This window comes from Ammospiza nelsoni, chromosome 5 (assembly GCF_027579445.1).
Source record: "Ammospiza nelsoni isolate bAmmNel1 chromosome 5, bAmmNel1.pri, whole genome shotgun sequence".
Taxonomy (NCBI): domain Eukaryota; kingdom Metazoa; phylum Chordata; class Aves; order Passeriformes; family Passerellidae; genus Ammospiza; species Ammospiza nelsoni.
This window is the reverse complement of record NC_080637.1, coordinates 47203217-47229828: the sequence shown is the minus strand read 5'-3', so window position 1 is coordinate 47229828 and position 26612 is coordinate 47203217. Positions and strand designations below refer to the sequence as shown.

The 26612-nt window shown below is 44.2% G+C and overlaps 1 protein-coding gene across 1 annotated transcript; it reads left to right on the top strand.

The window, feature by feature from the left end:
• The first annotated feature begins 1046 nt into the window (after positions 1-1046).
• On the top strand, positions 1047-10040 carry PDE6H (phosphodiesterase 6H). The gene is made up of 4 exons (XM_059471605.1): positions 1047-1132; positions 5791-5977; positions 6237-6277; positions 7145-10040. Exons 2-4 carry the CDS (start codon positions 5838-5840, stop codon positions 7219-7221), a joined length of 258 nt encoding a protein of 85 aa, XP_059327588.1. The 5' UTR covers positions 1047-1132; positions 5791-5837; the 3' UTR covers positions 7222-10040.
• The last annotated feature ends 16572 nt before the right edge of the window (positions 10041-26612 follow it).

The following is a 26612-nucleotide window of genomic DNA, read 5'->3' as shown; positions in this document are numbered from 1 at the left end:
CAACCCCACACTTTGGTTTCCTTCTGCCCTTGTGTTGCTCTGGTTCTCCTGCTGCTGCTCCATTTACTGGGATTATTTTCAGTCCTGCCAGGCCTGATCTTGTGCAGTGAGGAGGATGCTCAACAAGGGTAAGTGTGAGGTGCTTCACCAGGGCCAAGAGCCCCTGAGGGTTGTTAGCCTTGTGGTTAACAGGTTACAGGCCATGGCTGAGGCACTGCTGCAGCTGAGGATGAGGATGATCTCCCAGCACCTTTTTGCAGGACACTGGACCTTCTCTTTTCACCCTGAGACTCCACCAACTCTTTCCCCATCTCTGACACTGATATTCCAGGCAGTTACAGCAGGCTATTAGAACACATGGGAGATACCAAGGGCTGGGTATAAAACAGAGTGCATTGCCACACATGGAGTTTTGGTGGGGTGGAGTGACAATGGTGCTGGTACCCAGATGAGACCTGGCTGTTCCCTCAGGCCAACACCTTGGGCCTCAGGAGTGACTGGTTGGCCACCCACGTGCAACACAAAGGTTTCCATTCTGCCCCTGCCTTCCCATCTGCTTCCCTTGAGCCCTGCAGCACCTCAGCAGCATTCCCTAGGACTCCTTGAGTGGACTCAGCCCTGCTGGTACTGGGCTAGCTGTGTGCATGGCTCTGTGAGGTGTGTCTTCACCCCTGCAGCACCTCTGAGAGGTTCACTGGAAACCCCTCCAGGCATTCACCAGCACAGGAGAGGGATAGGGAATTCTCTCTTCCCTGGCATGTGCAGACACTTGTGTTTCCAAGAAGCAGCACCCCTCAAAGGGCAGGTTATTTCTTTACTTCTCTTTGCTTCTCCAGAGATGTCCCCTAGAAGCTCCAGAGAAACAACATTCTTGCAGGAAGGGGCACATCACCCCTCAGGAGTGTGCTGAGGCTCTGCTGCTCCTCCAGACCTTGCCGGAGCTGTGCCTGCCCAGCCCTGGTCCCACAGTGCTCCCCCCTTCCAGCCCTGCCGTGCAGACACCGCCCACGAGACATGGCCTGATGTCACCTGGTGGCAGGGTATATCTGGAGGACAAGGGACACCTCGAGACTCTTCCTGCCCAGGCTGGAGGACGGGAGTTGAATGATTTGCAAGAGGAGCCCTTGGCACTGTGAGTGTTCCCTGGGAGCTCAAGGCAATAGCAAGGGGGGCAGTGGGATGGAAAAGGAACTGGCTGAAAAACCCAGGGGAGAGAAAAGTCCAGATAAAACTCCATGGGGGAAAAAATTTGGATGTTGGTGCTTGGAGGGTGTGAACAGATCGAGTAGCTGGGAGAGGGAGATGTGATTCTTGCGTGGTTGCTTTGTTTCCTCTATCATTAGGGCAGGTGCTGCTGCAGGGGTTTGTCTCAAACCTGGCTGTACAAGCAGGGGCTGCTCAGTTCCTCTTGCTGAGGAACCCCTGGGCTGGGGCTCCCTGGAACCCCCCTGGTTTGTGTCCTCAGCTGGCTGAGCCTGCTGAGAGCAGCACTGTGGGGCTGCCAGGGAGCAGCTGGGAGAGGCAGCTGGTGTTCCCTGCCCCAGTGCCCAGCCACACCTGCAGGGCACTGCAATGAGGAGGTCATAACATGGTGCTGTACCTCTGCTGTCACTGAATCTCTTCTCTCAACTGGGATAGTCTTTCCAGTGATCCCCACTTGGGAATATAGTTCTACTGGAAATGAGTTTCTGTCTCTTAGAGTGCATCCTCTTTCACGTGTTCTTGGTCTTAAAACTGCTGCCAGAATAAAAGATTTGAAATCCTGTGTAAGACACAGGAGCAGAAAAGGATGAACCTGCGTGGACTTCTTCCCATCACTATGATCAGCCACCTCAAGCCATTGAGGCTGGAGCTGTGAGACTCCTCAAAGGCCCTGGATTTGATACTCCCTGACAAAAGCCTGAAAGGATGGTGCAAGTGGCTCTCCTGAGGCCAAGATCTGAGCATGCAAGAAACCCATAAAGAGAATGTGAGCACAAGGATGTTTCCCCCTGGTTCCTCTCTACTCACAGAAGAGTGTCTGCATGGAGGGCCATGGCTCATGGAGGTTCTGTGTCTGACACCCTGAGGCAGTGTAAGACAAGTGCACACGGAGGAACCTGTATTTTTGAAAGCTTTGGACAGGGGAAGATAAGTTCCTACACCAGAACCAGAACGGTCTGAAAAGAGAAAAGAAGATCAAGTGATGCATCTACATTATCTGCCAGAGACATTTTCCACAGGGAGTCAGAGATTAAGGATGGAGCAGATTAAAGAGTCAGCATTCGTCAGTAGTATTCAAGCCCCTTTGAATTTAAATAAAACTAAAAGAAGGATGATTAACCTGGCCAACAACCCCGAGGTGGGATTTCTGACGCAACTGAGATAAGCCCATTAATGTGTATTAGGTATAATTAGCATTCAGATGCCAGCAAAGCTCTTACCTAGAGGATTAAGCCCTCGACTGAGCAGAAATGCTGTCAGGGGCAATTAGGTAACACCTCGTCAGAGGGAGCAGAGGAAGTGCATGGCAGAGGATTTTATGCCTCAACAGTCTTTGCACCCACAGCCATCAGCTCTTGCCCAGGAGCTGTGTGCTGCTGCTGGCAGGAGCAAAGGAGCTCTGGCAGACCAGGAAACACTGGGAGAAGGCAGCAGAGCACTTGCAGAGATCTAGAGGAGACTCAGAACCTTTGTCAAGCCACCTGTTTGATCTAGTACCAAGGACTATCCCAAGTAACCAGGTATGGTAAGACAAAAGGCTGTGAAATTCCCATGGGAAGAAGCTGCCATTGGCATTTCTATCATGTCTGTGATCCTGGGGTGCTTGTCTGGCTGTGTGGGGGCAGTTTGTTCCCAAGGTGTGGGAACTGGGGCAGTTTCCATGCTCTGGGACAGGGCCCCCTCCAGCATGAATGGAAAATTCTTTGACTCTAATGGTGGCAAGCAAGTCCCGCCAGCTCCATGGTGGGAAGGCAGCTTGATTTCAGTGGTAAGAGGAAAGATGTTGTGTGGCATCAAGGTTGCTTTCCATCCTCTGTCATTTTGTAGTGATGCATGGAGAGAATTAGAAGTAGAGGGAGATTAGAAGGGAAGAAGTTAGAATTGTCCCTAATGTTAGAAATGTCCCTAGCTAAAAGTTTCATTGAGTGCTCTTTATTGAATTCATGCAGGTGAGAGTGGATGAAGTGTGATTTGGGCAGATCCTTTTTCCTACCAAATCCTAGGTTATTGAATATCTGGTAAATGGATACAACTACTTCAGACTGGGGCAAAAAGAAACTTCAAGGGCTGAATCTCCCCATTAGCTATTTCTCTACTGAGTGAAGTTGGAGACAAAATGTGGACTCGAGGACTCAAGAGGTTTTGACTCTCAAAGACATATTTGTTGTTAAGGTAACATGCCAGTGCACAGCAGAGGTTATTGAAGCAGGGCAGGAATTCAGCAGGAGATGGAGCACAAATACATCTTTCAAGTTTTGGATGTCATTCCTACGTGATGGAAATCTGTTATCTGGTTTGTTTTTTCTGTTGTACTTTTGGGAGTAGCCCTTGATAAGGGTGCCAAGTAACAAGGTGCTTAAAAGTGGATGCATGTCCCTCTTAGTTCAGGAGTGGGGTCTAGCACTTAGACAGACAAACCTACTGGTAAGAATTGCATCTGAGAAAGAGACATAGTAATAGACTTTGGCACATTAGCAGACATGCTATGGAGCAGCTTTCTGATGCAAAGCATTTTGTTGTAGGGCAGTATCATCTGAATTCCTCCCATACTGAGTAACAGAAAGGGACAAAATTCTGTCTTTGTTTTGGAGGCAAAATGCCTTTATCTCTCAGTTTGGCCCTAAAAATCTGTGAGTCAAAAGATTTCACCTCTCCTGCCAGCAGTGCAGTCCAGGTCATACCTATCACTGCACTTCCATTCTCATTCTGTTAAAGAAGAAGGTGACAGTGTTTGCCTGTCCTGCCACCATGCTGTGAGGAAAAAAGAAAAAGCTGTAAATACTGGGCAACTGTTCAGGCACTGCAGAGAAGGCAGCCAAATAAGTAACTTCCAGGGTTTGAGCTGGTCTTTGTGTTTGTGGGCACAGAGTGTGCTTAGGAAGCGTTGTGTTACACGCGGGGGAATAGCATCTGTGCATTCTGCAGCTTCAGACACAACCATCTGCTGCTCCATTTGGGGCTGCTGGAACCTGTCCAGTCTCCTGCTTGAGATATTACAGCTGAGACAGAAGCCTGACCACACGCGACAGAAGAACTAGCCTGCCTCTAGGTGCCATCATTTGGAACCATCCTACTGCCACCACAGATGGAAAGATGCTCTGGATGAAGTATTTCCAGACTGCCACACATACAGAAATATGGCTCTTCACCTTACATGGATGTGGAAGTGACACAGGAGGATTGCTCAGATGATCTTTCTCCTTGTATATAAGGATTTGCTTTCCAATGCTCTGGCTATTTCAGGATAAAGGAATGAACTCTCTTTAGAATAAGGAAAGAAATCTTTGATGACATTTATAGTGCTGAGATTAGAAGTCCAGAGTGTCACGGCAGGTGATGTTGGGGATTAAGCCAGAGTACTATGGTGACCTAATGAGATTAGTCTTCAGAACCAAATCCTGAAGTTAATTCCATCAGCGATTACATCACCTGGAGATAGGAGATATATAATAGTCATGGGGAAAACGTGACTTCAAGGAAGAAAGAAAGAAGTTACATTTATTTTTATCCATAATTGCACTTGTTCAGACCATTATATTACTAATGGCATACTAATTAGCACAAAATTTGATGAAGGGCTGGTTTCTTCCCTTTGGGCACTGGGGAGAGTTATAGCTGTCCTCTCTGGGAAGGAAGCAAAAGGCTCAGAGTGCAGCAGTTTTGCTGTCTAAAACAGGAGACATGTCTCCTAAACAGAAATTGCTCCTTGATAACTATTTATCCCCTGTGGAGTTTGGGTCATGTACAGTGTAGTGAAGTGGGGTCACCACATGTAATATAATGCTCAAAAATACCAAAGTGGGCATATCCTGGGCAAAGTTACAGGCTTTATTCCTCTAAATCCTGAGAAATTTGTGAAATAAACTTCTGCCTAAAAGGTAGTCTCCAGTGTGATGCCTTAGCCTTCTGCATAATCTTGCAACAATCTTGTGCTATTTCCCATGAGTTTGGTATTGACAAATGTTGGGCCCTAATTGCAGCTCTACACAGACAAAGGACCCTTCCAGCGCAGTGTCCCACATCCATCAGTGTTCCAAAGGTAATGCTTAGGCACAAGTATGAGAACAGGTGAAGTATATCATGGTGATTCCCAAGGACAGAATATTTCTCTAAGCCATACCTGTGTCTTCATGGCTCCTGTAGTAGTCAGGTCCTGAAGCAGTAAGCAAAAACCTCAGCAATGCTATTTCAAAGCTAGCTATTAAAAAACTCCATCATTGGCACTAAACTTCCAATTTTACCTAAATTATGGGGCAAACTTCTGCAGCAACCTGTCTCCAAGACTGCAACTGTGTTTGAGGCAAGAGGAGGTGTTAGTCTCCATGGCTCTGCAAGACATTGCACCATGGGGTAAATGTCTTTTTGGCCTTAGCTCAAGTGCTCTTTGTTTGGCATCTTAATTCCAGCATGCCAGATGAAAGGCAGCACTACCCTGCCTAATTTGTACTCATTACAATCTTTCTTTATCTATAATACCATTATCTTTAATCCTGTCACAATTGTATTTTCCATACTTCTGTCATCTGACTACTGATGCCTAGAAGAGATAAGCAGAGCGTTGTGCCAGCCCTTGCTGTTATCTTGCAGACAGAGGGATCTGAGAGAGGCCCGTGCCTGCTGCCCACAGCCCAGCGATGAGCGAGACCCCGGCCGCCAACCTCAGCACGGGCGATGCTCCCACTGGCCCCACCACACCGCGCAAGGGGCCCCCCAAGTTCAAGCAGAGGCAGACAAGGCAGTTCAAGAGCAAGCCCCCCAAAAAAGGAGTAAGAGGGTAAGGGAATTGTGGAGAGAAAAGAAACCATGCTAGTTGAATCGCTCCCCGCTGCTACATTGTGCTTCTGTGCATCGTCCCTTGGGCAAGGAGATGGCTTCCCTCTGCCCCCTCGTCTCTCCAGCCTGGAGCTGCTTCTCTTCTGCTCCTCTTCTGCTCCCTACCCACAATTCTTATTCCTTGGTTGGGGGCTTGGGGCATCTCCCCTTTCCTTGCTGCTGCCCCAAACTCACTCCTTACCTGCTCTTTTCTCTCTTAGGTTTGGAGATGACATCCCAGGCATGGAGGGGCTGGGCACAGGTAAGCTCTGCAGGATGTTGTCGTGCCCTGCTTTAGCACTAGCGTAGACTAACTTGATCATGGGAGAGGATTCTGGGGTGGCCTCTGTTCCCCTGACCTGTCTGCAGCTCTCAAGGTCACCACTGAAGACTAGTTCTGCCTGCCCAAGCTGCCACATTCATGCTTATACACTATGTGAAGAAAAGACTATTTGTGTATGTTTCAGCTTCAGACTACCTACACTGGGCTGCAGAAGTGCTTGTTTGTTTTCTGGTAATACTCTGGCTAAGAATTTCAGCAGCATGAGATTCTCAAATAAATGCTAAATGCTAAGCTATTAATACCAAAAAATCACAGAAACTAAATCCCAGATGGTCAAGTGTTTGTGTTGTCATCAGAATCCTAATTTTAAGAATTTTATGTACCCATCTGGGATTGAGAAGAATGCATTGGATGAACTGTAGCCAGTCAGAACTTTGAAGTTTTGATGAAGAGAGAGTTACAGATCCTGAATATTGTAGGCCAAATTATTCAGCATCTGATCTAAAACTGCACATGTCTTCAAGGAGATCACAGTTTGGCTACAGGTAATTTATAAGAACAGGAGAATCCACATAACTGGAATTAACTTCTACACCAGTTTACCTAGTCACTGAAGAGACTAGGAACTGCTGGCTTGCTTTTGCTCACAGAGAGAAAGTACACTGATTTGGTTTGGTCTGACAGGTAGTACCAGATTGGAAATGCTCATCTGCCCATTTAACCTTCAAACGGAATCTCATTTTTGTTAATGTTTCCTGAGTAAATCAGCCTTTCCATTAATAAAAAATAAATCCAAGGAGTGCATTGGGCTACGAGAACACATTTGTCATTTTCTCTCTTTTGCAGATATCACCGTGATTTGCCCATGGGAAGCTTTCAGCCATCTGGAACTGCACGAGCTGGCCCAGTTCGGGATCATCTAAGGTGTCAGCATCTCTGCTGGTGTCACCTGGTGACTCCACAGATCCCAGCATGGTCTTTACCACCTTTGACACTTACTTTTGGCCCTTGCATCCGCTTGCTTATGGGCAAGGTGGTTTTGTAAGAGCTAGTTATGAGAAACTTAACTTTGCAGGTTAATTTGGCAAAGAAGTTATTTGGGACCCTGAGCAGACCTCATGTTCCATGTGATGAAACCACTGAAAAATGTCTTAATGTCTCCCTGCACCATATTCTTTCTTCTCTCACTGTCATAGGTCTTCAATGTTTATGGCGATACGGGGAGGCTGTATCTGAACTTTTTCCCTGATTAGCTGAGATATTGTGTGCATGTATGTCCAGACAGAATTAAATCAGCCTGTTCTGTTTTCTTCCTTCCCTCCCTTTCTTCAGCTTTCTATATAGAATTTCCATGGGTAGATCCCCGTGTTATTTGGGCCACCAATTATTTGCTCAGAGTACATCTGTAGAGAGCAGCATTAGAGTCACACCAGTCCAGACATTAGGCTGTTTTCCATAGGAGATCCTTCCCCAGCAGCTTCCATAAGGAACGTGCTGCTAAGATTTACCTCATCAGCAAATGGGGAAAAGGGCTTGCAAATGCTGTCTCTGCTGTGCTGCCCACAGGCTATGAACCATGAGGTTCTGGCTGTTCTCATAATGTTAAATGAAAATGTGTGCATCTGCGATCAATAGCTAAGTGAATTAATCCTATTATTCATTCCTTTGTGGTTGCAGTTCCAAAGAAGCAGCCCTCCAAATGATGCTGTATTTCCTCTCCTTTGATGGGAAGCCCTGTGTGACACCTGTCCCCATGCCAATACATATTTACATGAGACATTTGCTCTCCAGGACATGCTTGCTGCTTATTAAGACAGAGAATTCTTATGATCTGTCACCAGGCTGTGCCAGCAATCCTGCCACATGCAGCAGAAAATGATATTGCAGTAATTGCTCTCTCTTCCCTGTATTTAGCGTAGGACAAGTCTCCCTTCACCCTGCCCCTCGTAAGTAGGAAGGCTTTTCTCTCTTCACTCCCTGGCAATTTCAGGCTCTGGAGCTTGTTTGGACAAGCAGGCAAGCGGTGTCCCCAGAGAGAAGTAAGAGCAGAGCAGGCGGGGAGGCAGGGGAAGGGCGGGATGTGTACATGCAGACAAGCACAGAGAAATCCACTTAACCCCATCGATCTGTGTCTGCTGCTCTCTGGCAGTGAGTGCTGCCCAGTGGTGAGGCACCCACAGCCACTCAAACGTTCAGGGAAGGCACCGAGATCCCCTGGCATTAGGGAAGGGCTTTTGGCTTGTTTGCAGGCAAGGAGCAAGTTTGTTGTAGCTACATAGTATTCATAAGAGGAGGTGGAATTTTTAGTCATTGCTTTTAGCTTAAGAAGCCTCATTGCATAAGAACTGCCTTCCCCTATCTTATCTTTCCTAGGCTGAACATGTTCATGGGAGCAAGGAGTGATTGTGGAGAGGAGAGCAAATCCCGTCTAAACAATTGATCCCCACGCAAAAAGCATTGCTATAAATCCATGGTGGTGCTGTAGTTATCTGCTACTGTTATTCCAGAAATAAAAGCTCGCAGTTTTCAGTTAAAATATAGCTGGGGCACCAAAGCTAAAGGGAATGAATTCCTGTTGGCAGTCCAGAGTACAGCCTTTATTATCCAGCCCTGGTGCCGTTAGACGCAGCAGTGAGCGTGGAGTGTTCAGAGCCGCAGCACCACCGCAGCGCAGAGCCCTGTACCACTTAGCTAATTGCAACCCACAGCTATTTCCTTGGCCAGAGGCACTCTGTCCTTTCCACCTGCTTCCAGCTTCTCCTGCCTTTGTCACCTTCTAATGCTTTTCTTCTTTCCCTAAATGTTCTTTATATAAATGACCTTTTATTTAGCTTTTACTATAGGGAACTGATTTCTTTTTTTTTTCAAGCTCCTGTACTAGCCCTCTCCTTCTGCATTTAAATGTGAATGCTTGTAAGGCAATACTCTCATGCTCTCCCTCCCGTTATGCCATCCTGTTACATATGATCCTTTTTCCACCTTCTCAGTCTGTCCTCTTCTCTCTGGGAACAGACCCATTAGATCCAGTTTTAAATCTTTCAAGCTGGCTGCCTCTATTTTAGTTGAGTTTTCCCTTTTTTAAACTCAACAAAAACAAGAGAAGGAAATTCTAATTCATCATTTTGCTCCCTTTTCATCCCAGACCTTGGGAAAACAGTCCACAGACAGTGAGATACCTTGTCAGAAAAAACTGAGGTAAAAGCAAAATTCTCCTTAGTCCAGGGATTGAGGTTTTAGCAAATCAGGTCCTGGTGTAGTTCCCCACCTGATTGCCACAGCCCCAGTTCCCTTCAGAGAACTTCCCCATTCTCCTTCCTAGAGGAGTCCAGCAGGAATGCACACACAACCCAGTTCTCATACCTAGCTGATGAGCTGTATCAGAAGACGGGTGTTTTGAGCCAACACAGTTTGTTAGTTATTTTAAAAATCATTTCTATTCATTAATAGGAATCACATTCATTCCTTTACTTGTAAGGAATTTTGAGGCTTAGAAGAAGAGTCTTAAAACACACTCATGGTTGCTTTTTCTGAGGTTCTGAGTTTTTTCTAATGAGCCATAGTTCCTGAAACTTCCATTTTTCAGTGAGAGATGGCTATGGTGCAAGAAAGCAAATGTGTTAAAGCAGCTTGTTGAAGGACTTCACTCTATATGCATTGTAATACATTATTCTCTGTTATTTTACTATAAAAACATGTCAAAAGGAATAAAAATTAATAAAAAATGTTTTAAAAATCTTAAGAACGTAGTCTGACTTGCTTACAAAATATAGCCAGGGAAAGGCAGATGACTTAGCTTTTCTTTCTGAAATCCTTTCCTTTCCTGGGGAAAGCCCTGAAAGTCACTTACCATGTCTCATTAGAGAAAAACAGCTATTTATCTCCAAACAATAGGCAATAAAGACTGACTGTGATATCATCTGAGAAGCAGTTTTTTCCTGAGTGATGACTGGTATATTCTCCCAAAAGTGTTGCACATGGTTTCCTTCAGGCTGAAATCTTTTGGCCAGCTACATCTTCTAGGACTCAGTGCCAATGAATGTCAGCATGTTTTCTACCCTATAGCAAAGGATTGCTGAGATGTGAATGCCACTTAGTTCCTTCTCAGTGCCATGGCTGCCAGACAGAGCTGCAAACACTCATCCCCTCTTGCTTCTTTCTGTTGCTGAACTTTCTAGGTGTCCATAGGGGTTTCAAGTTGGTCAAGTGCATTTGCCTTCTCGTGTTATGCGGTCAAATCTCAGCCTTGGAAGTGTTTTCTTTCATGCCATCTTTGGAGTTTTTTCCTTGCAACTCGTTACTGGGTGTCCAATTGAAGGTCTTTTGTCTTTTGAATGTTCTCTATCCTGTGAGATACAAATATGAGTTGTCCAGGACTCCCTTTGTGAGAGCTTTTTACACAACCTTTCCCAACCACATTTTGAAAGCCAGAAAAACATCTTCTCATGTATTTATGTCTACTTAATGCCGTAACCAAATTTTGAGTCCCATCCTCACTGACCCCAGTTTCTGACTAGTGAAAAAGTTAATTAAACCCAAATCTCTGCAAGAAAAGAAGAATGAACCGTAGGAAAAGTGAGAAGCACTTGACTTGCTTCCTTCTCCCCCCCTTCACCACTTCCCCATCTAAATTGCCTCAAGAGTCTCAGTTAAAAATAAATAAACATAAAATTTAAAAACCTTTTTAAAAACCCCAAAGTTGGATTCTTCAGGAGACCTGAAGAGCACTAGTGCAAAATTACCATCCTCCAACAGTTTTCAAATCAGCATCTCACTCAGTATCAAGCCACTCTCACATTTTCCTATGGTATTGATCAATAAGGTGTAGGCTAAAAAATGTACCCTGGCAATATCACTCTGTGTTTTGTGGGGCACTTTTCTATTTTATAAATGGGATTTTGAGAGTTAGGCAAATTGAGACTACCCACCACCTTTAGGTCTTTAATACTTGATTTTCCAGAGTACTTAACATTTTATCTTGAAGTTTAAAATGCAGCTGTCATTAGTTGTGGTTGCAGCTGTAAGTACTCATTAGTGAGTCTTATTTTCTCTGAGTCAGATCTCACTCAGACAGTAAGATCCAGAGCCTCAGCTTGGAGATCTGAGGAACAAGAAGTCTATTTTTGAGAGCATTTATGTAATGCTCCATAGGGTGGGCAGGTTATTCCAGCCAGCAGTCTGTTTCAGCATCACCACACCACTGTGATGCAAATCTAAACAGATTTGAAAAAAAAAAAAAAAAAAAAAAAGACAGAACATAAGATTATGCAATTAAAATAAAAGATCATATCACATGCTTATAAATGTGCTCAGCTCTGGAATTTCCTCATACCAGACTGCTTAACTTTGAAGCCTTATTCCCAGTCCCCTTAGGCACCTGCACCTCCAAAGTTTGTCCTGACAGCCCAAGGCAGGGAGCATTTATGGCTCTGAGCCTTTTCCACACCAGCTGTGATCCACCTGGAGGTAGTGGGGTGGCTGAAACCTCTGTGCAGGAGGGAAATAACGATTGGATTGAATTTTGTCACTTTCAACTTACCTTTAGCATGTGCTCTCACATTTTATGTTGTTCCTCTTCTTGAAGTTTAGCATAAATATGGTGAGAATTCTGGTGTTGCTGCTCCTGCTGGGTGAAAAGAATACCTTCTCTATCAAAGCCTTCAGGAATTTTTCAAACACATTCTTGCCTCTGGCGTTTTTTCTGAGGGCCTCTCACATTCCTGAGGCTGTAAATGAAGTGGCTGAGCATAGCAATCAGCAGCACATATTCCACACACAACAGGCTGCCGAGATGTCAGAGCAGACCCGGGATGTGACAGAAATAGATGGACTACACTACCCTGTGAAGAGTAGGACTTCAGACAGGGGGCACTGGGAATTTGGTACCCTGAGACCTTGGTCAGGAGAGTGGTCAGCACAGGAAAAGTCCACAGGAAGGAATGATACCTTCAGAAACATGGAGAACACAGATAAGGACTGTGGTGAAGCCCCAGAAAGCTGCTTTGCCCTGTGCTCTGTGCCACACAGGGAGGGTGTAGCAGCTGGCCAAGGAGCACTTGCAGGAGTTCTGAGCCTGTTATGATACTGAGCAAGAGCATCCACAAAAGACACAAATAATTTATAAAGCACTGAGCAAGCTGAACTCGGTCCCTTGCTCTCTCTGGGAGGCTGTGGCTGCACAACCACCCAGGAAGGAAGAGAGCTTGGAGAAAAACACACCAAAGTGTGGGAGCTCCAGACTACCACCACAGTGACCCTGTGATCATGGGTGACAGAGTAGGGGAGCAGGAATAACATCAGGGGAAAATCTATGTCTTGTGCTATTAGGAGAACTTGATAAACCCATGTTTTACTTCCCTTCACCTCCGGACAGGACACCAAAAGGAGCAACAGATAGAAATCCCAGGATCATTAAAACCCCCACCACTGAGGGCTGCTGGAACACATCTCTTGGAAGCACGACCTAGGCAGGTTTACAGGGACTGGAAGTATGACCTAGGCAAGTTTACAGGGGCTGTAGAGGGGCACACAGGCTATAGGCAGACGGAAGGCAAGGCCAATTCCTCAGCCCTACAGAGGTTTCTGCCCCACCAGTGACCTGAGGCACAAACTCCCATTGCTTGATCAAAACACCACATTGGTTTCTCTAGGCACAGGGAGAGGCAAATGCAGTTGCTCATCTCACAAGAGCTATCTGGATTCAAGCCAGCTCAAATCTGTATCACCCAGACAGCTGCTGGCATGGGCATAACAATCTTGCATCTGTCTGCACCAGGGAATTGGCTGCAGGTCTGACAGTAAGGGAAGCAAAATAACAGAAGAACAACCATGTGGAAAACAACAAGTTGTATTAGATCTGGCTTTAGCAACTGCAGTTTTACCAGCAACATTCCCTGGGACCGAGGTCTTTCCAGGCACTTTGTAAGTACATCACTGTGAACTAATGAATGAGTTATAACCCTGGTCTCCAAGCAAGGGCATTACTCCAGCCTGAGGATGCTGAACTTCAGTAATAAGGGGGCACTGCAAAGATGCAGTTCAGACAGTCTTCAAAATGTCAGTACCTGGCCAGGTCACCTACAGACAGCTGGGATGAGGAACACACAGATGGAGGCACTGGGGAAAATCCTTTCAAACACAAACTTGAAGCTAGATGATCTGGTAAGCACCAGTCTCAGACAAGAGCAGAGGGAAAGCAAGTCAACAATTACATTGGAATGAAATATGGTCAGCAAAGGAGGCAATTTTGAACTAAAGCTGCCTGTACAGAAAGAGTACCACAAGAAGCTATATTGTGATAAATCTGAGAGGATCTTAACACCATTGCATCCCCATCCACAAAGGTCCATTCAGTTCCAGGACAAAAGCTGATAAACTGTTCTGTATTTTGAACTCGTGTAGAAGGGGGATGAAGAGTAAACAAAAATGAAGAAAGGAGGAGTTAGGACTTCACAGGCATCAGGGAAGTTGCTCCAGCATGCACAGCCCCCTGAAAGAGCCAGGTGGAGTTATGATTCCCACCTGGAGGCAGCTGTGGGGTATAGATAACAAAGGAGGATAGATACTAGCAAGGATGAAACAAGGAAGAACTGTCTGAAAATAACATCAAAATATTAACTAGCTGTTATCAAGAAATCCTGACAAATACCTTCCCTGGGAAAACATGGTCCCCATGGGAACTGGGAAGGCTCTGATAGTCAGTACATGTGTGACTGTGTTGTAGAAAGCATCCAAGAATCCCCTGCAGAGAACATCTGGTACAGAACAGGCATAGTTCCTGCAGGAGTCACACCAGGCCAGCTCCATTGCTGCTGTCTCTCAAGTTGTACTCTAGTGATGTATAGAAAGTTTGCTTTTCATGTGAAACTCTTGCTCAACCGTTACAGTATCAAAGCTACATACACAGGAAGCTCTGTTTAGCAGCCATCTGTAAGCTTCTGATAACAAGACAAAGTGAGATGCTGGGTCCTCAGCCTCTGAAAAATGAATATGAAAAAAACAGGAAAAATCTCAAGCTCAAAACAGAGAACATGGAAGCACATGAGACATTTTCATTTCACTCTTCAGTGAGAACTGCTTCTTTGGAAAACACAGTAAGATTTTTGTTCCACATCCTACCATCAGTGCCAGGTTTCTCACTTTGGAAGGCACAACATGCACTGCATTGTGTGTGATGCTATCATATGCAATATATTTTTCTTTGCTTCAGTCTAGAACCATTTCCCTGAAATGTGGAATAAAGCTTTGAAGCTTTATCCCAGCCATGTAAACTTTTTGCATTCATTCATAGTAATGCCTAATCCCATTTTAATCTTAATAAGCTCTTTAGTGGAATAATATCCTATGACATTAAGGCATACAACTTAATTCCTTGAATTAAAGCCAGGATTCTCTTTGGAGTTTTTGCACTGGCTTCCATAAGCTTAGGATCAGGTCAACCTCCAAAAAATCCTCCAACCTGCTGCAAACCAGTGAACTGTCTGATTGAAAAGGCTTTATGATTTTATATTCTCTTACAGCAGCTTTTGTATGTGTATAAAATGTGCACTCATAAGAATTCAAGAACTCCAAGCAGCATTTAACCTAAATAATTAGCTGCCCTGATGACAAGATGCTGTTGATACTCTTCAGGAAGAAATATTTCCTTACCCTCATTTCCCAGCCCAGGGCTGATACAGTCATAGAACATGAGGAGCTTGAAGCCTTTGGGTGTCTACTCTCAGAAGAACATTATTTCTTGATCTCTCTAATGAACTGGATTCCCAAGTTCCTTCAGACAAAAAGGATAGAGACAAATTTAATATTAACTAAATTGCAAACAGGAGGAAGTTGTTGCTAGTTTTAATCATTTAGTTACAGAGGAAATTTTAAATCACATCTTTCAAAGGTCTGAGAAAAATCATACTGTGGGAGCCACCTGGAATTTCTCTCTGAACCTCAAATAAATGTCCCAAGTATTCCCAATAGAACAAATCCTCTGGCTTGCTTTCAAACTGTAATTGTGGCTGGGAGCTACATAACAGTGCAAAATCCACTCTCTGTCCTTCCCATGTCTTCACTTTGACTTTACTTAAAAATCTGTATCATAGGCACTTCCATCCCTTGAGCTTTGTGACAAGGCACTGAATGTACACAGAGAGGATAAATCAGTCCAAAGCTTGGACACAAATCCAAGTCAAGGGGGTTGCTGCTCACTGACTGGGTTAGAGAAGGTGACCTCTTTGGCTGCTCCAATTGTCAAATAACATACAGTTCACAGTGACTTGGGCTTGCACATATCTCTGCAAGCAGCAAGCTCAGAGCATAAGAGCAACTCATTGCTGCAGCTCAGCTGCTGAACAGTACTCAGTAACAAAAACAGTTTTCTTATTTTTCATCAAAGGTCCTAAAATCCTCTTTAGTTTACTAAAGAGATGGTCAAAAGGCCATTTGATCAGACCCAGAAATGTCTTCATGGGAACTGTTTCTGATAGGAGATGAGTCTTCCTTATACGCAGCAGAAAAGTAAAATCATATCTGGTGGCTGGTTTGGCAATTTCAGATAAGAACCCCATTGCTAATTTCTCACAAAGGCAATAATGAAGCTCAGAAATAATTTTCCTCATGATCTGTGCCCTGTAGATCTTCAAACCAAGAGTGTGTGACAGGAAGGGAGATAGATATGCAAACCAAGAGTGTGTGACAGGAAGGGAGATAGATATGCTGAGGGTAACATCTGTGGCCCAAGCATTTTAGAGCTCTTGTGCAGAACCACTGGAGCGGCTTTCAAGTCAGAACTGTACAGGATGTCACTAGGATGATGCCAGCTGTGTTTGACAGGCTAATACCCATGCTTACCCACTGGTGCACAGGTGGGATTCCATGAGCAAGAACTGGGTTTGAATGCAATAACCTGTATTGGAAGAACAGAGATTGGCAAGTACGTTAAACCAATGCCCCCGAGCCTGGCACAGGCACTGCAAATTTTCTAGTCTATTGCTATAGAACAGGCAAAATAGGTCTTCATTGCTGCCTGCTGTGTGTCTGATTTAAATAAGAAATCTGCAGAAAAGCGCAAGAATCAAAGTCTCCACCAAATCAGAAAAAAAGTCCTTCAGACCCAGTACTTTGTCTCCAGCTGTAGCAAAGGACAAGATACAAATTACATATACCACAGGATGTCGCTAACATATCTGATAGCTTCCAGTGATTTGCACTCAAGGACATCCTGAGCCAGAGATGATGTCTTTGTGTAAAATAGCACTTGGTAAATTTTTCCTTCATGATGCAGTAGAGACACTTTCTGAACCTATAGACACTTTTACTATCTATGGTACCCTTAGTTAAGGAGTTCACACAATAAACCCTCACACCTAAAAAAAAGAAATTAATAGATCTGTGGCCTTTTTCTCTCAGAATGCATAAAAACCCCCAACTTGTTTTACTTGATGCTACCTGCAAGTTTCTTCAGTGCTTCCCCTGGAAGAGACAAGAATACTATATTGACAAAAGTAACCTATTCCTATTAATTTTGGTTCTCCTGGGAAGAGGATGTTGTGGTCATTCATTTTTTGGCCAGTGGTAGTCAACTGCAATTGTTGGGTTCCAATTAGAATATTATTACTTGAAAACTATTAAAACTCCATGTTATTTCTGACCTAGAGAGGTTAGGACACCACCTGTATTTAAATACAGGGGGAGGATGTTTTTTCTTTTAAGTCAGTGTTACTTAGGAGCAGCATTTAAAGAATTCAGATAGGACATGGTGAAGAGAAGTAGAAGCTACTGGAAGTTGGTTAAGTGAATTTCCTGTTGGGCAGATAAAATAATCTCTACAATTACTCCATTCTAGCAGTAGTTTCAAGATAAAAAAAATACACTTCACAGCTATTCTCTACACACAGGATCAGAACTACAGCTGCTGAAAATTGACCTTGTACCCATAAGTCACCTAACATTTACTGCAGCTGGTCACAAGACTGGCTTTCTGGATCCTTGGGAGAAGCTCAGGTGATCTTGTGTGCACTGTTTCAAGGAACTGTGTTTTCTTCCAGCAAATGGTCTCTTTCCACATTTTGGTTTTGAGGCATCACCACTCCAAGTGTCAACCTCTTGCTTCTCCAGAGTGATGGCAGCTGATCCCAGCAATAAAACCATCTAGGTTCATTGAAGCAATGAGGATGAGGGATTTACTGTGGAAAGAGATAAAGTTCTTAGCCTTCATTAAATAATTGGCAAGAAAGAACATTTTAGAGAAGATGAGGTAGCTGTTGGTTTAACCTTTTAGCCATCTATGGCAAACCAGAGGAGATTGCCTCATACTCACTAATACCTTAACTGAGCATATTACATCTTTTGGGTTACTCAAAGCAAAGCAAAGATGGGGAATTATTGCCTCAGGAAAGCTGGCAGGACACACCTAGGGCAGAAACTGGGTGTTCAACCCAGCAGGTAGGGTCCACACTTGATATAGCAGAAGCACAGGGAGTACTGCAGATTCCCAAGGGATTCAAAACAGAGAGATGCTACTAACATATTAATAGTAAATAAGGTTTCCTTAACAAGAGGGTATCCAGGACACCCCTGTTGCCTCAGAGCAAAGTCCAGCTGCAGAAGCAAGGCCATGTTTTGGATTTGCAGTCAGCAGCAGCCTGCACAGGCTGTGGCAGGAGCTCCTGTTCCAGTGCTAGAGTTGGCAAGGCTGCAGGTGTGGGAGGGGGCACATGCCCATGCCCTGTACTCAGCTGCCTCCTTTCAGCTCCCTTTGGAGCACGGTGGCAGCGGCTGCCAAACAGATCCTGCTCTCATGGAACTCCTGGTGTGCTTGTGCTGGCTCTGCCTGCTGCTCCTCCAGGGGTTCCTGTGCCTGCCTTCCCCTCTGCACAGTGCCGGGCACTCAGCTCCTGGCCGTGCCAGACTTCAGGGGATGCCAGCACGGACTGTCCTTATTGAGGATGCAGCCTTGTATGGTCAGTAATGTCTGTGGTGTATTGGGAGAACTGGAGCTATAAATACAGAAAATAAGGGTGACTTTGGTATGTTTTCCCACTTAAATTTTTATTGGACTTTTTAGAGCCAGAAATATCAGAAAGCTCCTTTAATGACAGTGGCATCCTTTACGAGTCTCCGCAAAAACTGAGCCCTAAAACCTCTGCCCTCCTAGCTCCTGCTTCACAGGCCTTGAGGCAAAATCATTCTGGGTGAGGCTGTGCCAAGTGAAGACCCTTCTGATCTTCCCATTTCTGACTCTGAAACACACAGAAGTTCCCCATCCATAGAAACATTTACAAGCTTTTCCAAAGCTGATGGAGGAGGAATCTTAGGATGAGCATAAGGATTCCAGCTGCCTCCCACAGCCACCCTGTCATGCAGGAGGGGAGCAGTCCCATAGTACCTGGGGCCAGGACCAGCACAGAGGGGTCCAGGATGCCCATCCTCAATGGTGTCTTTGTGTCTCAGGATAAATTCTCCCCACATGGAAGTATTTCCTAGAGTAGGAAAATGAGTGGTAAGCCCCTCCCCAGCTGCTGGGATGGGCTTGTTGGAAAAATGCAGTGTTATAACATGGGTTTCATCTTTTGGCAGCTGTTGCATAAATAACTTTCTCTTACTGGAAGCAAAGACAATGGTTGGGTTTTAAAAAAAAATATTTTGTACCTTTAACACTATCAAGTATTATTTGAGTTCTCCACAGCTGCAGAAGAAAACATCTGCTGGGTCCTGGTTTTGACCAGAAAAAGTCATAGTCGTGACATTGAATTATACAAGCACAGAGATCCAAATGGCTTGTTTTTATTTATTTTGTTTTCTGAAATCTATAAAAATAAACATCTTCAAGACTATGGAACTTTGCCAAAAGTTAAAAATATAACTGAAGAAGAAAGTAACAGCCACACACTGTTCCTAACCCAAATTTAACATTAAAAACCCCAACCTAGCCACAGCAGAGGAACTCTAACCAGCCTTTTCTACTCCACAAACTCACTTACCTCTCACCCCATAAAGAAAATTTTTGAATGCAAAAAGAAATTAAGAAAATCATTCATTATCATACTCTAAATGTTGCTTAGCCCTTTTGTTGTCTACCAGGTTCTTTTTGCCATACATACTCCCTAAAAACCACACCTTCAGTTTCAAATAACCTATTAAAGCATTTGTGAGGCATCACCCTGATTTTTCTGCTGAAGAGCAGGCTGTGTCCCAGGAATCTGCAAGGCACATGCAAAGAGAATTATTAAATGATTTTCAGTCTGTGGTCTACAGTCTGCAGGGACTTCATGAACTATTTCTGAAGAATCCAGGACAAACAATCAAAGCAAGCAAGATGCTTGTCACTATGCTTTGATTTCATGGTCAGTGCATTAGAAAAAATATTTTTAAATGTTTAGGGAAAAGATAGAAGAAATCATCCAAGGCTGGAGGCAGTCTAGAAAAGTCTAAGAAAAGCAGGAGCTTGTTTCATACATACTAGTTTCTGGATTGTGTTTCAACTAGCTGAAATGTGAAGCTATGGTGATTTTTTTATAGCTTCTCAGCAGCATTTTGCAGTCCATGCAGAATTCTTGCTGCTGCACCAATTTTCTCAGCAGCATCCATGCCAGATAGCTTAAAGTTAGTGCAGTGGTCTCATTACCTTTTCAGTGCTATTTTATCTGAGCTGTTGTCATTTCAGTGAGCCAGGAGGCTTTGCTCTTATCTTAAAAGTAGGAACATTATTGAATTTTTTGGTGTTTTTGCATTATAGATCTACTATGCTGATTTACACAGCCAGCCCCAGATCTTCTTGACTTATTAAGCATCACCAGATCTACTCCATATTTTCCTAATCTGGGTACAGCTCTCTTACAACAGAGAGACTAAAATAAGCTCAGCTGTGTTAGTGTTTGTCATGTTGTCTGTTATATCACAGCTCTGTATGGTGCAGAGCCTGCTGCAAAGGTTGCAGAGTTACTGCCCAGGGAACAGTTCTGCCTTGGGAAGCAGCCTGACACCTCAGCCCAGCAGCCTGCTCATGCTCAGCTGATCCTCCTGCAGGGAAATGGATCACCAGTGGAACTGCTGTGCTGCTCTCGGGGTTCAGGCTGCTGTCTCAGCACAGCACTGCTCTGACTGGAGCCAGCCCAGCACCTCTGAGCTGTGAAATGCAGACAGGACCCCCATGCGCCAGCCCCAAAATCACTGAAGGCACGGGGAGTATTTCACACAGACCACTTCAGCTCCAGACAGCATGTTTCCACAAAGAAGTAAATGAGAAAATAACAAAACATTTTCCATCTCTTGTGCTGTGGGAATGTTAATCCAAGTTCATGGTGTTTAACACAAGTAGGACAGCTGGTCTCCAAATGCTTCTGCTTATTGATGCAGTGCCATAGGATCAGAGCTGCCATCAGTGGGCACATACTGTCTGCTCACCTTCCCTTTTGTGAAACAAAACTTTCACACCCTAAAGCATTTTCCCCATCAGCTTTCTCACTTCCCCCTCATTTCTGTGCCATTCTAGAAAGCTGGCCACTGTTCCTCCCAGCACTGGTGTCATATTGCTGCTCACCATCAGCCTGCATTCTACAATTTTGGAGTGTAATCTCTGAGCTAAAGAGGACTTCTGGCTGCCCTGTAATTTATTGAGGTCTTTCTAAGACACAAGCCTGGTTATCCCCGGGCATCCTGGATGGCTGAGTGTTAAATCAGAGGCAATCTTTACTGCAAGTCACAGACTCAGACTCTGTACCAACAGTGAAATTCATCAGCCCTGCTACCCCTGGTCTGCCACCAGCCCTAATCCCCCCTGATGGCTATGGGCACCAGGATAGCAGTGGGAACAGCAGCAGGGATTGGCCAAAGGGGAGGACAGGGCAGGGAGGGAAGGTGTGGCAGAGGGAAAAAGGGAGAGAAACTGATATCTGGAGCTCATGTTCTGCCCTAGATGTGGCCAGCTCTGTGGGGATGGCTATGGCAGATTCACAGAACAGGGAAAATTGAGAGGAGCCCCTTTTGTGGGCAGGGGTACAGCCCCTGCAGCCCCCAGCCAACTGATGGGGATTGGGTTGAGCCCCCTCCACACACCATGTTCCCATGCTTGGTTGGTTACACAGGCAGCATGGCGCAGGTGCCCAGGGATGGTTTCACCTCTCCTGGCTTTAGGTGTCTATAGCAGGACTGCCAAGGGGGATCGAGTCAATAAAACTGCTGGAGCTGAAGGATGGATTCATCTAACCAAGCACAGCACATGCTTCAGCATGGCATGAGCTCTGCTCCAGTCTCAGCTACAGGATTAACTCTTCACAAGCAAGGGAAAGCGCCAAGGTGCCAAGCTCAGGCAGGGACATTGCATTTGGTTAGAGGTCAGTGCCATGCTCAGAATCCAAAAATGAAGTAGACTAGAATGCAGTGAGGACCAATCCTGGCAAGACAATGGCAGTGATAGTCACACCAACACATAGCTGAGGAATGTGGATAAAAATAAAACCTGTGGGAACAAAACAAATTCTGAAAGCAGTACAATAACCGTTGGTTAAATAGCACAGTATTTACTGGCATTCCCATAACATCCAAAACCCTTAGCAGGGTTCAAAGCTTTGCTGTGCTAAGTGTTGCTCAACCATATAATTAAAAGACCCTCCTGACCTCTTGAGATCATGTGCAGGAGCAGGAAGATCCATGTGTGGTCATCACCCATTTGCTGTGACTCTTTTTTTCCCCAACCATTTCCAAAAGTTTCTCAGCATTGCCCATTTCTCTCAAGGGATTGTGCTGGAACACAGTAACTTGATTTGGGCAAGCACTTGAGTTAAAACAGCATTGCCTCAGAAAAAGGGATATATTGTTGCTTGCAAATTTTCTGACATTGCAAGTCCAGGTTTGTACCATGATATTTCAGATTTCCTTTTAGGTGATCTCAGGTTGTTTCCACGGGTCTCAAGAACTTCAGCCAAGACTTTAAAACAGATTGAATTTACAAAGAAAAATATTCTGATTATTTCCCAAGTATGTGAAGAAACTTCTCTTTATATACAAGAACCAGAACATTTGGAGGAAAATAGGAAAGAAACATATTTACAGACCTCCTTGATATCTCAGTAAACACAGGAAGGAATTTAAACATTACTACAGGCTCAAAGCAACTTGTTAGAGAAAACAGAAAAATATTTTACACATTTTTTACTTTTTTTGCATACCAGGTGTGTTTTTTTTCTGAGTTCAGGTGTGTGTCAAGTACCCAGCTCCATGGATCTTCAAGAACTCTTATGTCCAGTCTTTGAAATAAAGTATTTTAAAACATTTTTAATCCACATAGAAGACTTGTAATACACATGGGTTTCTTTGCAGTTGCAAATGAAATCTTCAAAGAAAGCCCAGGAGGCTTATTGAAGATGGAACTGGGGAAAAAAACCCCAACAAAACAAAAACAAACAAACAAACATCAACAACAACAACAACAGCAACAACAAAAAGTACCCTAAGCATGGACACAAGAATCAGTATTGGCTGCTGGGGATGTGACACTGTGAGATGACCTGAGAGAACAAAATGTCTGTAAAAAACAGAAAAGAACAAAGCAAAAATAACTGGATTTAAAGGAGCTTGCTTGACTTGGAGCTTCTTAAATACCTGTAAAAATTCATGGAGATTTACCAAATCCCATAAGTGAGCCAATTGTGTAAGTATCCAGAGAGTAGATTATTTTTATTTAGCTAAAAGTATCTGCAATATATATATTCTTAAAACCATTTGCTTTCTGTAAAATGGAGGATGCACCTTTGAGAATTGTGCAATCAAAGGAAAGCATGGAAATTAAGTCAGAAATAGAAAAATGTGTCAACAGTTGCATCAGAGAGAAACAAACTAAACTGTTACTTTCAGTACAGCATTTTCTCCCTTTGTGAGCTGTATTATAGCCAAAAGAAAGCAGTAAAAAAGAGAATCAGGTCAATTTGAGACGTGATTTATTTTGAACCTTCTCTGTAGCACGTTTAACACAACCACATTTCACTGTGCTGCTAAGAATAGTCCTATGGAGACTGGGAGAAATCTAAAGCATGTGTGCATGTTTGCACTGGGTTAAGGCACCTCAGGCAAACCAAGTCTTCATTTTTGGGACATGAAGTGACACTTAGGCTCCTCCTTTGCCTCCAGGGACAGAGTCTTACTGAGTAATGAGTAGGTATTTAAATTATTAGCACTGAGGAGAAAAGCTCACACAAAACTTGGACTTCACAGAGGAAAAGGCTGCTCAGAGTGTTGGTTACAGCTCTCAGGAAGCAAATGGTCCTGAAAGTTGGTTCAATACAAACACTGATACCGTTTTGCTGGCTTTGAAGTATTTAAACTGCATGCTGGAAGGTGTTTGAGCATCGCATCTGAGCACCATGCCTAAATGAAACTGCAGCTAATTGCAGCACAATTAGCATTTGTACAGAGAAATGAACAAGAAGAGCAGGGCTGGTCTTCACTGCAGAGTCAAATTAACTTTGTGATGTTGTGAGTTGAATGTTGCCTTGGTATTAAGTCCTGCTGACACACAATAACCTCACTCAAGCATGCTGCAGAACAGATACAAGATAGATAAGTGCTCCCAGCCTTCACACACCTTCCATAAATTCCATGCATGAAAAAAGGATGAAATTGTGCTAGAATTCACAGAGAAGTGGTTTACAGAAAAATCTGTATCTTTTCTGGTAATTGCAACCCAGACCAATATGATCCCTGCACTTCTCTGCCTCAGCAGTCTGTTAGAAGATCCTCTTTCTCTTTTATCTTACAGCAGAAGCAGCAGAAATAAAACTTTCTCTTTTTTCCCCCAAACCCGTGTGTGTGCACATGAATAGGGGTTTGCACACTGCCAGATCACTCTGCAGCACAAGTTTAATCTGATCACATGTGGGCATATGACTGCACTGCTGTCAAACCAGACAGGGCACATGATGGAGCTTCCACTGTCCTTTCCTGTTAGCATGAAGTTTATGTCAGCTGGGGAGAGGGGATGACACCTGATCTCTCACAAGGCCCAGCAGGATGAGTTTAACCCCTTGTGCTCCTCTGAAGGGATCCAGCAGGGCAGCAGGGGGGTGTGGCAGGCCAGCACCCTGCAGCTGGGGCTGTGCCAGCCTGGGTGCCATGAGCACAGCTCAGAAAGGAGGGCTGACCCAGCCAGCCAAGGCTCCCAATGCCAGCTTACACTGGCAGATTTAAAATGGATTTGCACTTGGCATCCTGGCTTGAGCCATGGCACAGCAGCCTGTGGTGCTGCTCTTCATTGTTTACCTCACACGACATCACCTCAGAGTGAAATAATTCCAAAAAATAGTTCTAAAATAGCTCTGCTCGTACACTGCCAATGTTCCACTGTATGGTACAAGGCTCACAGCGGGCATTTGCCTCCCTGGATCAAGAAGAGAAGCTGAGATCCCTCTCCTGGCCTTCTCTGACAGACTGCTACCATCTCGTGGCCATTCTTGCTCTCTCTGTTGGCAACAGCACCCGACCTCTTTAAAAGCCCTTATTATTTTCCTCTGCCCTCTTAGCTGTTCCACTAGAAATAAACGATTCTTTGGAAAAGAAGAAAACCAAAGCACTTTAGGTGTGCTATGACACTGTAGAAAGAATAAGATTAAAGAAAAACGTGTCCAAAATATTTTTCATAAAGTTTACACAAGAATCTGAAAATAGCACCTATCACTTCATTATGCAAAAGTAAATAAAATTATTTTAAGGAATATATATATATATATATATAAATTTTATATATGCATATATATGTATATAGAATATATCTATTATATATTATATATATTATTTATATATATATATATAAAACACAGATCCTTTAAAAAATAAATAATTTGTGAAGAACATTTCTTCAATATCAAGCAAAACTTTAGCGCACTCATCCTGAATTCCTGTCATCCTTGATTCAATCAGAAGCAAATTAAGACTTAGAAAGAAAAACAGTTTGCAATATAAAGCTTCAAGAAAACATTTTAAATCAAGCTGCTACCGACACAAGCATTTTTTTTCCAAGAAAGAATACAAAAATTCTCACCAGAGGTACACAAATTTCCTGGGGACCCCAGACCAAAGTTTAAGCTATGAAGTCCCCCTGTCAGCAGCAAACTTTAGAGCTCACGTAAGGGATAATGCTGCCCAGTGGACAAGACAGATTTCTGACATAGTTTTCATTGGTAGTTCTTCCACTCCAAACTCTGAGCAGTCACTCCTGCCTCCTACCCCTGCCCTCTCTGCCTCTCCTGTTCACCTCTCTACGCAAAGGGTGGACTCTTAGCAAAGCACTGCACCTTACACACGATTCTGATTGAGATGATGGGGGTTTTTTTAAGTATCATGATGATAGAAATAAAATTGGATAATTGAAATAAGAGCATATGACTGAGTTTATTTGGGTTATGATTAGATTACAGAAATTATTGTTTATACAAGGGTAGTAAATCTGATCATTCAACTGGCATTTTAGGAAAAGAAAAAAGCAATTCTGGAAATCAACCTGCTTGCCCCTCAGGACCACCTTCCCTACAGAGAGAGAAACTCATCCATTGCTTTCCAGTGCTGAAGGTGCAGAGTCTGACTCTAGAGGGGGTTGTGTAACCACACGTGAGTGTGACTGCGACAGGGAGGAGGAAACTCTCCTGGGTGTGTGAAAAAGCGCTGGTCAGCCCCTCATGTCGTGTACAAACTGATACACCCATAACAAATATAACTCCTGATACAGAGGCCGTGGCATTTGCCTTGTGGCAGCAAACAGCAGAACTCCCATGGGTGTTTAGCACTGGAGAATGTTTGTGGAGCTCTGTTTTTCTGTCTCATCCATGATCAAGAGCACACAGTAACATGCTGAGCACTCCAAGAAGAAGGTTTGAATTCTCCCTCTTCTGCTCAGTAAAGAACACATCACCCACAGCCCCTTCTGGGGCCATGTGTCCCCTTTGTGACTTGCTCTGGGCAAGGTCCAGGGGGTTGGACAACCATGCCTTCCTGCAATTCAGAGAAATCCTGGGGATGTACATTCACACATGACCTACTTGGACTCCTGTGTCAGCCAAGGAACTACCACTGGTGCCTCTAGAACCAGTGGAGGAAAAGCAGGTCTTCCATGGAGCAAACCCAAGAAGATCCAAAAATCCAGTGCTCCGAACTGTTCCTCATGAGTGCACACCTTCATGGACAACAGAGGAAGCTGGAGGAGTCCAGCCAGTTTGCTTAGGTGGCTGTGACCTCCAACACCACAGTTATCCCTAATTTCCTGTGCAAACTGACCTTTCTGTTGGGCCTTCTTCACATAACCCACCAGACCTTGCTGCTCATGCCTCCTCAGCTGAGAACATCC